Below are 13,574 nucleotides of genomic sequence, written 5' to 3' on the forward strand. Positions count from 1 at the left end.
GAGGGATGATTTACAATGAAGGAAGAAAGTCCTTCTATTTTATAGGGAAAATTTGCCCCTAGTTTTACACTAAAAGACAAATATATTAAATTCTGATAAACATTAAATAGGTCTTAATAGACATTCACTATAATTGATATATATCACAACACAAATTCTTTTTTTCTAGTAAATGAGGATTGAGGTGAAGGATGTTTTTATAAGCAAATAATTTTTTTTTAAAGAAATCATGGGATGCAAGTTATTTTTTAATATAGAACAAACTAAAAAGTCAAGTAAGAAATAAGCTGAATGATGTGCTTTGTTGATGTTGAGATATTTACTTAGAGGTAGAGAACTCGAGTAATTTCCACTTAAAAACATTTTACCTTTTTTGGAGTGATGTACCTATAATCTAGGAATTCATATTCATTTCCAAATTTCAACATAATGTATACTCAAAACAAACTTACCTTTTTGGTTTAATTTGTTTTAAACGTACTTTTAGATTAATCTCTTTACTTTAACTTATTTAATTTATTTTAATTTAGCACCAAATTTTAAAAAACAAAAAAGTTTTAAAATTTAATAATTTTAAATTAAAAATATATTTAATATATCAAAATTTTCTTTAATTCTAAACATTTCATATGAATAATTAAAATTCATTTTTTTCAAACTCACTAAAAATGAAAGTGGAATGGAGGAGTAATATTTTAACCAACCATTTGGAAAACATGACAGGCGATAGCCATGACTTTGTCTTGTCCTTTATAGCATCTGACGCATTCCCACATCAATACAATGAACTTTGCACCTACTACAACAGTATAAGATTCCTATTATTCAAAGTTAATATATACACCCCAATAAACTGAAATTCCCTGAGAATTATTAGTGATGAAATTGAAATATTCCCAAAGTATGGTTCATTATCTTTTTCTTGTTCTAATATTATTAGTGGTCCAAATAAGCCAGCTGCAAGCTGCTGCAACAGTTAAATATCTTCCTGGATTTGAAGGTCCTCTTCCTTTTCATCTTGAGACTGGGTAATTACCTTCTTGTTCTTTCTATTTTCAATCTGATTAAAAAGAATTTATTAGTATTGGATGTGGACTGATATATATATATATATATATATATATATATATATATATATATATATATATAAGAGCAAATATGTTTAGTGGATCGCAGTAATACATATATAGGAAAGAAGATATTAATTCGTTTTTTTAATTTCTCATGTTATGTTCCATATTGAAGTTCGACTAAATCTATATTTGCTCCAACGATTAAGGTTAGAGTTAGAAAATTTAGGAAAAGGGTTAACTGTGGTGGTGGAAAGTGCCTGGAGCAGATAGCGCTGGGGTAGGGTCTACGATGTGAAACTAAACATGAGCAGGTTTGGAGTGGGCCGGGAAGGGGATAAAAAAAAAAAATAGTCCGTAATTATTATTCTCTATGTGTTATGAAATAATAAAGAACAAAGAAGAAGAGTAGAGAGAATAAATAGTAATTCTTATTTCTCTTGAGAGGTAATTTACAAATTTACTCCTAATTTCTGACTAAAAGACAGATACTTCAAATCTTGATCAATTAAATCTTGATAGATCTTATTAGACATTCACTATAATGTAAATACATTTATAACACTCTCCTTGAATATCTAATTGATAGAAAATGTGCCTCGTTAAAACCTTACTAGAAAAAATCTAATGGAAAAAGAAAAACTAGTGAATGAAAAAGAGTACACATCTCTAACAATACGCATATAGGCTGTCTCATTAAAAACCTTACAAGGAAAATTCAGTGGGACAAAACCTCGTAAGAGAAAAAGAGTACAACGTGCATTAACTCCCACTAATGAGAACATTCTTCAACCTTTGCATTCCGATTTTGTGCACCATCTTCTTGAAAGTTGCAGTTGAAAGAGACTTGGTGAATAAATTAGTCACATTGCTACTTGAACGAATCTGTTACACATTAATATCATTATTCTTTTGAAGCTCATGTATGGAAAAGTTTTGATGAAGTGTGCTTCGTTCTTTCTCCTTTTATGAATCTTCCATTAAGATATGTTATGCATGCTGCATGATCTCTGTATAAAATTATGGGTACATTGTCACATTTATAACCTCATTTTTCTTCAATAAGGTGTATCATGGTCCTCAACCATACACATTCTCAGTTTGGTTCATAGAGAACTATTATCTCAACATGGTTCGATGAGGTGGCTATGATAGATTGTTTTGTATATCTCCAAAATATGGCAATATCACCACATATGAACGCATAGCCTGTTTGAGACCAAGCTTTATATGGGTCAGATAAATGCCCAATATCAGCATAACCAACAAGATCGGGACTGCAAGCTTTAGAATAAAATAAGTTCAAGTCTTTTATCCCATTTCGATGTCTTATAGTAGGAGTAGAAATATACTTTGCTAACAAATTGATTGAAAAGGCTATATCAGGTCTTGTAGTATTTGCAAGATACATTAGTACATTAATTGTACTAAGATATGGTACTTCATAACCAATTCAATTCGGTATATTTCTCATTTCAACAAATAATTTATTGCTTTTAAAAACTCTCCAAGAGTTTCAATAATTTTCAAACTATAAGTTTATACAATATAAGGATTCTAAATAAGTTTCCCAAAAACTTTTATATGCTTCAAACATTTTGAATTCTTAGAAAGTTTTCATTTAAATTTTGTCAAGTGACAATATTCAATATTTCATATGTGACACCTTCAAGTGTCTGGAATGCAAATCAAATAAATTTTACACTTATCAAGATGTATCCTTTCATGTCACTTGATAAATGCCTCTACGTTAACATGCTTAAATAAACGTAGAATTCGGATCCTTGTAATCTTTCACAATATTGCGCCAATATTGTATAAAGATATTGATGATATATCATTCAATATTGGTTCATAATGCGACATAACATTTTGTGATCTCATCACTTCATTATTTTCAAGTACCTGAACCTCTCATAAGGTTTCATAAAGTGTTATGTCGTAGGTTCTTCAAGAGCACATTGTCTTCTTATTATGATTATTTGCTCCTTATCCTTTTCAAGGATTATTTCATTTGGAACCGATTGGTCTACCACGTTTCATGTATGTGTAGACTTTGTCCTTAGGGACACACTATAGGAGCACTTGCAACTTAAATATAAGATTAAATTTGAGTCAGCAAATGCTTTCGGCATCTGACTTGAATTATCCTTTGAATGAGGATCTGATGATAATTCCTAACATACTTCATAGCTGTTTATAATCTCCCCCTTATGTTAGGAAAACTAACATACATCCTCTATCTTCATTGAGGAATCCATCTTTATGCATCATGGTATATTCATTAATCATATACCGCACATCAAAAATATTAGATAGACAACATGTGGTTCCTAACTCATAACCAACTTTAAGGAGGAATTAATCATAATTTATTAGTTTGATGCATACAAGTGAATTGTCTTGATAACACAATCTAAAAGTTATGCTCTTAACTCAATTTTACTGAGCAAACAACTTTATAAATATCAAACTACAGGTTGACAATGAATGTGCATGTGATCATCTTACTGATGCATCTTAATAGATCACATGATAGGTGAACGGGCCTTTATTCACCTTTTATACTTTTCAGATTTTGAGGGATCCAATCCCAAAATTAGTTGGTTCAACCAACTTATCATGAGAACAAGCAACATTAAAAGTAATGAAGAATTTTCTAATTCTTCAATATATGTTCAATACTCAGTATGCACATCTTTGGAATGTCGCAATCGTTCATGTCAATTTATGAACTTTTATTCTAGTAAACTCCAAGTTTACCAGGACAAGTGCTTTTTACTTTAGTAAATTTCAGATTTACTATTACATGAATAAATTTCAGATTTACTACTTCAGAAGTAGATTTTAAAATAACTTTTCTCAGTTATTCAGCCTCTTTCGGAGGTGAGTTATGATACCATCACAATTAAGTGTACGTTTACATTAATAAGCTTTTCATTCTCCAGGAATGGAATATAATCGTTCTTAAGTCTATCAAATTATGATAGCTTATAACTTCTTTCATGATACTGCTACTTCGGGAGCACATCATAGCATACATATCTTTCTAAGTATATTTGTTACTACATTCACTTCAAGAATGAAGGAAATTGTCATCTTTCAGACCTATCATATATTGCTACCAAATTTACTTCATGGAGTGGAGCATATTCAATGAATAAGTTTTATGACTTTTCATTAAAAGAAAAAACACATTATTTTGCCTATCATCAATGCATTGAGATTCAAACTCAACGTCTTATCCATATAAAAGCGTCTTAGGCATAATTAGGTTGGAATTGAACCCAACATTTTATCATCCCTTTTGATAATATTATTCTTGAGGAATAAATTTAAAACATAAATGGTTCCAAACTAATTATTTTTCCTCAAATTCAACAATAATTATATTATTAGTAGCAAAAGACACATAACATAAGGAATTACTAACCTTAAAATTACCTTTAGATTTATAATCTCCCCTCAGTTAGTTAGAGTATCGTGCTGATAACGTGTTATAAAATAATAAAGAACAAAGAAGAAGAGTAGAGAGAGAATAGATAGTATTCTTATTTCTCTTGAGAGGTGATTTACAAAGAAAGAAGCCTTTTTATTTATAGTGAAAATGTACTCCTAATTTCTGAGTAAAAGACAGATACTTCAAATCCTGATAGATATCAACTAGATTTTGATAGATCTTATTAGACATTCACTATAATGTAAATACATTTATAACACTATGTTTATTTTTACTTGTTCATTGTTTCAAATGTAAATCATCATTATTATTTGTCAATTTAAATATATCAAGAAAAAATAATTATATTTTTCATTTTAAACTCTTAAAATTAATTACTTATTTCATATTATTTTTTAAGACATAATATTAAACATAAATTAATAGGAATAGTGTGGTAAAATATTCTTGTCTTTCTTAATGAGTAAGAAAATTCCAAATATGATAAATAAAAGTGAACATTAAGTAATTTTAGCACTGTACACCAAACTCTTGTCATTTTAGGTTCATCTTCTTTTTTTTAAATCATTATTGATTCAATTTTCTTCTAATTTTCTAATTAATTAAAATCTCAAGAAGGTTAAGTTGTAGTTAACAGTAAAAATTTACATGATCAGGTATGTAGGTGTGGGTGAAGAAGAGAAAAGGCAGCTATTCTATTATTTTATTAAATCAGAATCAGACCCTGAAAATGATCCTCTTATATTGTGGCTCACCGGAGGACCTGGTTGTTCTTCCTTCAATGGAGTTGTCTATGAAATTGGTAAGTACATTTTAACGTGTGATGACAGGTTAGTTATCATTTTTATCAGGTTATTAATGTTACATCATTTTTATTTTTTGCTTTTTCTTTGATATGTTGCTCCGTCGGCCAGAAGCGAAAGAACTAAATTTTCTGTAATGGTTGTCAGAATTTGTATCTATTTAGTAATCGACCTAGTATTTGTCATAGAAAATCGAATGTAATCATTTTGTATATGATCTGATTATATAAGTAACTTTTACATTGTCAGTGCATAAAAAAATGAATTATATTCCTTTGAGATTATTAATGTTTGATACATTTCCTTTCAACGACACATAGAGGGTGTTTGGATAGAATTAAAATCTGATCAAACTAGATTTTAATCACTTTTTTAATTTTTTTAGGTGTTTGATAAAATTAAAAAGAGCTTAAAAAAAGCTAAAAGTGGATTAAAAAAAGCAAAAATTGAGAAGCTGAATACCTCAGCTTTTTACTTTTTAGATTAAATTTTTTTTTAGGTTTGACCAAAACATTTATCTTTTTATCCCTTATATTTTCTTCCAATTTCAACAATAGCCTAAACTTTGTAGCCCTTATTGATTTTTCTTTCTTTTTCTTTTTGCCGCTTTTTTTTCATCTTTTCCTTCCAGTTTTCTCTTCATCTTTCTCCTTTATTTTCAGAGAATCCATTATTACATAAGAAAACACTCAAAAAATTTATCGTCAAATCGAGCTTGTAGTAAGTTCTCTCTATCCGTTCATATAGAATCTCTGTATGTTATCTAAATTTTAAAAATTGATTCTTTTTAATAGTTTGTTTCATTCCTAAAATTTTTTTGTTGTTTACAAGCTTGCAATATGACAATATAATACTATATTTATATAACAAAATATCTTAAAATTTTTATTTTTTAATATTTAAAAATAAAAAAGTAACTTATATTTATAAATTGACCTGGCATAATCACTTTATGTTGAAATTGTATTTAAATAGAAATTATTTTTGAAGTATTAGAATTAAAAATCATAAATAATTCACGTTATTATGTGTTAATAGCTTTAAGCATATTTAAGTCATTTTGACAACAAAAAAGTGATTGATAACACTTGTTTACCTAACACATCATCAGATTTTTTTCAGTTTCAGTACTTCTATCCAAAGACTTATCTGCTTAATTTAAAAACACATATTTTAAGTTTTTAATCACTTAAGCTAAAAAGCAATTTTTTTAATCCTATCCAAACGGGCTCATAATTATCATGTTGAAACGTAGATGCAATTTGTATGATTTATTGCTAGAAGTATGCAAACAGGGCGGATCTTGGGGCCCGGGTGAGGGTTCCCAGAAACCTAGTAACTTTTGTGCGGATATAATATTTATATAGAGAAATTTAATAACTATATAAGATTTATAAGTTGGAAACTCATAAATAAAGTGTTTTATTTGTCTAGTGGAGTAGAGAGACTTATAAAAGTTCCACCTCTTTGTTGTGGGTTCAAATCCCATCACTCTTTGATTTTATCTTTATCTAACATGTGGAACCCAAAAGACTTTAAATCCCGGATTAAAAGTGTGCAAAAATCGAATAGACCGATAAATCGAACGGATAAAAATGTTATTGGATTAACGATTTTGTAATAATTTTATAAGAAAAATATTGGGTTATTGGTTCGATTTGATTTTTTTCTTATTGGATTATTGGGTAAACCGATATAGATATATATATATAAGATTAAGAATACTAGTAGTTGCAGCTATAAATGAAAATCATAATCTAAAAATGACACAGATTACTCTGTTAAAAAAATATAAAAATAAGATAATAAAAATGACTCTATTTACTGCTTAATGAGTTATTATACTTATTTTTTAGATGAAAAAACATTAATCACTATTTTAAAAGTGATAAAATTAAATAAAGACTTACAGGAAAAAATCATAGATAAAATCATGGATCATATTATTCTGGAACAATGGTCTATTCATGATTATTCTTACAAAGATTCTGATGAAGATGATATTTGGTCATACTCTGATGATAACGATTATTGGCCTTATGAATATAATGATGGTTATTATACTGACTAATTGTCTAAATATTTCTCATATTCACCCTGTTTTTAAAACAGCTCAATTTTATTGGTATCAGAGCATTAAAATAGCTCTATATATATATATATTTAAACTTCTATAAATTAACAAACCTATTATTTCAATTATGCAAACTCTTAAATTCTCCTAACAACATTTAGTTCAAACTTGAAGATTCTTGTAAATTAAAACACATCATGTAGGTTTTTTTGTTACAATTAAGATTCGATTTTTTTCATGTTAGTTACTACTATTTCTATTTTATAAGTATTTTCTTATTGGTTAAACTGAAAACCGAACTAATAAGGACTAAAAATCGATAAATTGAAAACCGATAAAAATATCTTATTAATTTAGCATATTTAAAAATCGAAAACCGATAAATCAAACCAATAATATATAAAACCAAGCTGAATCAACTGATGCACACCCCTATCCTGGATTCGCTTGTATGCAAAGATTGTTGATTAATGTTGCATGAATTTTTTTGCCTAAATGCTGATAATGCAGGGCCATTATATTACAAACAAAAAAAGTACAATGGGAGCCTACCAACACTTGGAGTGACTCCATACTCATGGACCAAGGTAATAATTAACTCCAACAAGCTAACATACATATACTAATATAATTAATCACATCTATAATTCTTGTATATTCTTAATAGTTAAAGGTAAAAAAAAAAAATTATCATAGTTAATGTGAGGTTATTTTCTAATAGGTAGCAAGCATAATATTCTTAGAGCAACCTGTAAATACTGGATTTTCTTATGGAACAACCCTAGAAGCAATGAATGTCATTGATGTTGACGCATGTAAGCACACCTATGAATTTTTACTTAAGGTATGTATTTGATATAACTTGCTGTCAATTGTTATAATGTAATTATAATAAAGGGACGTTTGTGCACAAAGCATTACGCGCTCAGATAGAGTCTGGGAAAGGGTCGCACTTCAAGGGTGTGATGTAGAACGTCAATTCTAATGCAATTATTAGTGGTTGTTTCCACGATTAAAACTCATAACTCATAATCCATCTCATAATATTTTGACCAAGTTGAAAAGCAATAATTTAACTTTCTTTTGGTTGCTAATATTGTGTTTAATTGACTAATTAAATGATTAATTGCAGTGGCTTGTTGATCATCCAGAATTTAGTTCAAATAATTTTTACATGGCCGGAGATTCATATTCTGGTATCGTTATTCCACGTATTGTCCAGCTGATATCAGATGGTAATTATAATTAACTTCATATAATCCTAATTTTATGTATCTAATTAGAGAACTTTCTAGTTAATTATATATGCTTTATTTTGCAGTTTATATAACATTTCATTTCATTTCGTTGAAGTTATTACTACAATTTATTATTAGTAATGTAACATTGCTTGTCCATACTTGTAGGAATTGAAGCAGGCAACAAGCCTTTGATTAACCTTAAGGTTTCTATTTTAAAATATGTTCATACTTGCTCAATATTTTATTTTATTGTTGTTAGTGACATTAACAGCCTAATCTTTGTTAATTGTTTTGGTTAATTTCAGGGTTATTTACTTGGAAATCCTTTGACATTTACTGAAGAAAAAAATTTTATGATGCCTTTTCTTCATGGCATGGGAATCATTCCTAGCGATCTTTATCAGGTAATTTTTCACCTATACTTTTTTAACCAAGCAATCATGCAGTTATAATATGTTTGGTCAAGTTTTTTGGGAAATCAAACTATCAAAGTACTTATAATTTTAGAAAGTTGAGGGTGATTGACCAAATTTTTTGAAAAAAAATAATCGATTTTGAGTAGTAATTACTAGTAACAAAAGTTGGAAAAAGTAATTTCTCCCAGGAGCTTTTTTTAAAAGTTTAGAGAAGCATACAAATTGTTGCTCAATTGATTAGCCAAATGCCAACTGCTACCGTATAATAAAAATAGTAAAAACAGATTTTGAAAGTTTGGTCAAATAAGTAACAATACTAAGGTCTTAATTTATCTTCAATTTTTTTGTTATTTTTTTTTTTACTTTCCACTGTGAGCTTTTACAGTAATTATACACAGTTTAATATTTTTCCATTAACAGTCACTGGTGCAAAATTGCAAAGGAGAATACAGAGAGGACTTTGCTCCCACTAATGCTCAATGCACTCAGAATTTAAATATTGTGGACGAGGTTAATTATCTCTTTAAGTACAATTACTATTTCATATTTCCTTAATTAATTTGGTAATATTAATGAATTTGTTGAATTTGTAAATTTTGTAGTTGTTGGAAAATATTAATGATCAACATGTTTTAGAGCCCTCATGTGGATCAGAAACTGAATTGAGAATGCCATTTCCATCTAAACTTCGAGGGAGAAGAAGATCTCTTGAGGAGAGTTCCATCTCATCCAAATGTTATGGACATCTTGTAAGTTTATCTAGGATAAAAATTTGGCTTTATTTATTCGATGTTTACATCAAATCAAACTATTTTATCATAATTAATAGAGCGTTGCGAGTTGCATATTTGAATCATTAGGTGTTTTTGTTGTCCTCTGAAGCATCGACTATAACTCCCTTTAGATAGAATACCCTAATGATTGAATACATATGCTGCAAAATATTTGATATAACTTACTAAAAGCGTGCGATAGATGAAAAAAGTTTCGACAATCAATCCACTTGACAGGGGCGGATGTAGCAGCACTACGAATGCGGGTTCTCGGAACCCCCAAACATTTTCGTATACCTTGTAATTATATTTAAAATATAAGAATTATAAGTGGGGAATCCATAAACAAAGTTGTTAGTTGGCTTATTGATTCAAAAAGGGTTTCAAGAAATGCCTCACATGCTATAATATACCCCAATTCAAATCCCCTTGGAACAACCATTTTTTTTATTTTATTGGTTGTTAGTTGGCTTATTGGTTCAAAAAGGGCTTGAAGAAATGCCTCACATGCTATAATATACCTAAGTTCAAATCCCCTTGGAACAACCATTTTTTTAATTTTATTGGTAACCCACAAACTTAAAATCATGAATCCGCCTCTGCCACTTGATATATTGAATTCATAATAACTCAGGAAGCTAGTTTTGTGAACAGTGTAGGTATGAAATTAGAAAAAAGATGATTGTTTGTGCGGTCACATATATATCATGTCATATTTCTCTAGGTGTTTTTCTAATATGAGTTTTTGGCAGTTAATAGTTTTGGATATGAAACTCGCAAATTAAAACGGTGGTTGTTTAATTTTTTTTTTAAACATATTTACTTTAATAAGTAAGATAAGATATACATTAATAGACCAATATTAGATCATAAAAGAGTATGGTGAATACTGAATAGAAAGATGATCATTGATTTGATAAAAAGATCAAATATACAAATAGGTTTTTATCGTCCATTTAATGTCGTCTTTGGCATATTAAAAAACATAAAAAAGATACAGGAGTAATTTAAAATATTAAACATGAAAAATAACTATTCGAATTCTTATAATTTTTATAATTGCAGGTTGATAGGCATGACCTTTCAAATCATTGGGCAAATGATCCTCGAGTCCAGAAAGCTCTCAATGTTCGAAAGGTTTGTTATTTGATTAAATTATTTTAAACAATATATTTATTAGTAATTTATATTTGAATAATATTTCTAATAATAAATATTTTTAAGTATCAAATTGCGAAAAAAAATTGTAAATATGATTCTTTTTTAATATGGATAGTTTTGTCCCAAAAAAATAAACAATTATTTCTTGAAAAAATCATTATTTGTGATTACTCAAAAATCTACATTCTTTAAATCAAGTGTTTATTTATTTTAAATAAGTACTTTTGAACTTTCAAAGCTTTAAGTTTTATAAACAAAAAGAATTACAACAACAATAAACTCAGTGTATTCCCATATAGTGAGATCTGGGAAGAATAAGATGTACGGAATCCATACTACTACCTCCGGAGAAGTAGCAAGGCTGTTTTCGATAGACCCCGGCTCAAGATAAGATAAGTAATCACAACCGTTATAAACAAAAAGAATTAATGTAATTTATTTATTGGTATAGATCAATTTCTATACATATACACACACACTATTAGTATACATAGTTTAATTTCTCATAATTTGATTCATATATCACTAAAACTCAAAAGAGGCATATAACTATCAATAAATTGAGCTATTTTTTTTTATTTTTTTAATTTTCTTTTCATTTTTATCAGGGAACTGTCGATCACTGGGCAAGATGCAGGCAAAATGGTATTAAAGAAACCTACACATTTACCTCTATGGATAGTATATCATATCATGTAAATCTTAGCTCTAAAGGTTACAGATCACTTATATACAGGTAATTCTTTTTCTTAATTAAAATAGTTTGTTTATATTATTAAATCTTGAAACCAAAAAAAAAAAAAAAAAAGAATTCTTAATTAAATAAATTTATTAATTTTGTTGTTGAAACAGTGGTGATCATGATATGGGTGTACCATTCCAATCTACAGAAGCATGGATTACATCACTAAATTATTCTATTACAGACAGTTGGCGTCAATGGACTGTTAGTGGTCAAGTTGCAGGGTATTTTCCTAGATTTATATATTATTTTTTTATATTTTTACTACAAACTACTTTTATTTTTTTAAAATTAAAAAATATATTTATTTTAGAGAGTTAGAGGTATTTGATCAAACTTTTAAAAAGAATGAAAAAATAGTAATTTTTTGAATAGTACTGATGATGCTTATTAGAATTTTAAAAATGAAGCTTCTCCCGTAAGCATTTTAAAAACTTCAGTCAAGGATAAGTTGCTCCTCTCATACTGTCAAAAATATTATTCATATTCATTAGCTTAACATAATTTGCTACTCACCAAAAATATTTTTGACAGTATGAGAGGAGCTTTAGATGTCTTAAGAAATTAGCATTTACTAAATCTAGTATTTTAAAATCTTCTCCTATAGCCGATATTTGTTCTTCTCTATAATGTCTATATAACTGATTGTCTGTAGAAAAATATCCGGCGTTATATATTTACTTTTGATAAATATATTTTTTTAAATAAGTAGATTTTAGAAATTTAAGCAAATAAAAATATTAGTTTGACTTTTTTTGCTTATACTAAATCTAATTTGTCTATTTATTCATTTATTCGTAGATACACAAGATCATATTCCAATAAGATGACATTTGCAACAGTAAAGGCAAGAATTCAACATTATATTCTTTTCCTTCACATGATTTGTTTGTGGTATTTGAAGTTTTATTTCCTCTACTTACAAATTATGCTATTTTTTAAAAAAAAATCTTTTTAGCAGGGAGCAGGACACGTGGCACCTGAATACAAAAGGGAAGAGTGCTTTAATATGTTTAAGAGATGGATATCTCATAATCCTTTATAGACATTGAAGCTATTTGCCAGTATTTGATGTTCGTTTTTTTAAAAAAAAAAATATATATTTTTTTAATTAATAAGACACAATTGCTACCTCTCCTTTTCCTAATATTTTTCATTGCAAAACATTTGCAACATCATAAGATTTATAATCAAAAGAATGTTGGATAAAATAGTAGCCCATCTTTTGAGATGATAATTGCCCAAAATTAAAGTAGTCTTACAAATAATTAGAGGAATCTCAAAAGGTTTTTTTTTTAATGTGTAAACAACATAAACCCCAAGTGTTTCCTACATAATTACCATCTCTCTCAACTTTTTTATAAATTACTGAAAATTCCATATATGATACATTACTCGACTATATGATACATAATTAACATATTTAATGCGGTTAAATATTCAATAAGCAGCAATTAAGCATTATCTTGTTTAATGAAATCTCATAAAAATAGGAAGTGCCGTTTTAAAAACATAATGTTACACCAAATTTCTTTCAGATACATAAATGAAAGCTATGATACATAACAGACTGATACATAACTTCCCAACTAATTGACTATAAAAAGGGGAAATAATGATAAAAAAGGAGATAACAACGCAATTAATGTAATTCTGATTGGGATATGTCTCTTGAATCCTAAAAGTTAGTGTCAGCTTCATAATTAAATTTTGAATTACCAAAAACAATAACCTTCAATGAAAATTCTTTCAAATTCTCTCATCTCTGTTTTCTTCTTCTGATTTCTTTATTTTGAATATGTTATGAACATCTCCATTCTGTTGAGATTTTACA

At 28.1% G+C, this 13,574-nt stretch overlaps 1 protein-coding gene across 5 annotated transcripts; it reads left to right on the forward strand.

The window, feature by feature from the left end:
- The first annotated feature begins 730 nt into the window (after positions 1-730).
- On the forward strand, positions 731-12,873 carry LOC107867255 (serine carboxypeptidase-like 13). 5 transcript variants are annotated; one of them, XM_047411117.1, is made up of 15 exons: positions 731-1,028; positions 5,187-5,332; positions 5,996-6,053; positions 7,918-7,994; positions 8,129-8,251; positions 8,540-8,642; positions 8,814-8,851; positions 8,954-9,052; positions 9,485-9,574; positions 9,667-9,813; positions 10,903-10,974; positions 11,607-11,734; positions 11,851-11,964; positions 12,542-12,587; positions 12,699-12,873. In XM_047411117.1, exons 2-15 carry the CDS (start codon positions 5,261-5,263, stop codon positions 12,783-12,785), a joined length of 1,254 nt encoding a protein of 417 aa, XP_047267073.1. In that variant the 5' UTR covers positions 731-1,028; positions 5,187-5,260; the 3' UTR covers positions 12,786-12,873. The 5 variants fall into 5 exon arrangements, with proteins under 5 accessions (XP_047267073.1, XP_016568899.1, XP_016568900.1 ...); XM_016713413.2 differs by lacking the exon at positions 5,996-6,053; XM_016713414.2 differs by lacking the exon at positions 5,996-6,053 and having other exon boundaries at positions 12,702-12,873.
- Positions 12,874-13,574: the final 701 nt, after the last annotated feature.

Source organism: Capsicum annuum, chromosome 4, assembly GCF_002878395.1.
Source record: "Capsicum annuum cultivar UCD-10X-F1 chromosome 4, UCD10Xv1.1, whole genome shotgun sequence".
In the NCBI taxonomy this organism is placed as follows: Eukaryota; Viridiplantae; Streptophyta; class Magnoliopsida; order Solanales; family Solanaceae; genus Capsicum; species Capsicum annuum.

What these genes read in the sequence shown, in the direction of transcription:
- LOC107867255 (XM_016713413.2), top strand. Translation starts at nt 880, where the DNA reads ATGAAATTGAAATATTCCCAAAGTATGGTTCATTATCTTTTTCTTGTT. An exon ending in CCAAATGTTATGGACATCTT is followed by an intron (nt 9,814 to 10,902) that starts GTAAGTTTATCT and finishes TTATAATTGCAG; the next exon opens with GTTGATAGGCATGACCTTTC. An exon ending in TACAGATCACTTATATACAG is followed by an intron (nt 11,735 to 11,850) that starts GTAATTCTTTTT and finishes TTGTTGAAACAG; the next exon opens with TGGTGATCATGATATGGGTG.